This window comes from Merops nubicus, unplaced genomic scaffold (genome assembly GCF_000691845.1).
Source record: "Merops nubicus isolate BGI_N331 unplaced genomic scaffold, ASM69184v1 scaffold49400, whole genome shotgun sequence".
NCBI lineage: Eukaryota > Metazoa > Chordata > Aves > Coraciiformes > Meropidae > Merops > Merops nubicus.
In genome coordinates this window covers 1-664 of record NW_008585792.1, presented here as the reverse complement: position 1 = coordinate 664, position 664 = coordinate 1, and the positions used below count along the sequence as shown (strand labels likewise).

The 664-nt window shown below is 60.5% G+C and overlaps 1 protein-coding gene across 1 annotated transcript; it reads right to left on the bottom strand.

Moving 5' to 3' along the window:
* Nucleotides 1–353: 353 nt before the first annotated feature.
* OVCA2 (ovarian tumor suppressor candidate 2) lies at nucleotides 354–659 on the bottom strand (the record flags this gene model as incomplete). Its single annotated transcript, XM_008948270.1, has 1 exon — nucleotides 354–659. A coding segment is annotated over one exon (306 nt), but the record flags the coding sequence as incomplete, so codon positions are not given.
* Nucleotides 660–664: the final 5 nt, after the last annotated feature.

Below are 664 nucleotides of genomic sequence, written 5' to 3'. Positions count from 1 at the left end.
CTGCCTGCAGCGAACTGGAAGGACCCTGATTTTGAAGAGGTAACTGAAGCCTCTCAAAGCACCCCACAGACAGCAAGCACTCACCCCCCTCTCCTCAAATCCCTCACGCTCACACCTGTATACTCACACAAGCACCAAAACTGAAGAAAAAAAAACAAAACAAAAAAAGCATAAAGAACCATTGAGCTTGGCCCTGTGCCGCAGAGTGAGCTGAGGATTCTTTGGCCCCTCTGGAGAGCACGGACACACCGTGAGGTTTCACCAAGATGCCAGGCTGCACGTGGCTTGCTGGAGTCCCATTTATTACAGAGACCGTTATCCATCCGCTCCAGCCCCGTGGGCTTGGCCAGTCCCTACGTGGGGTGGAAGCGGTCCAGGAAGTCCAGGTAGGCTTTCTTCTGGGGGGCAGCCGCAGGGACGAAGTGCCCGCCGGGGTGGGTGAGGACAACAGGCTCCACGAAGTGCTGGGCCAGCTCTTCACTGAGGGAGGCCGCGATAACGGCGTCGGTGTCACCCATGACGTGCAGCGTGGGCAGGGCGATGGGGTCCCGGTAGAAGTGGCTGTGGGCCGGGGCACGGCTGGCAAACCCGGCCACCAGAATGGCGAAGGCCACGGGGAAGCGGGGGTCACCGCGGGCCCGCAGGGCGCACACCATGGCGGCCA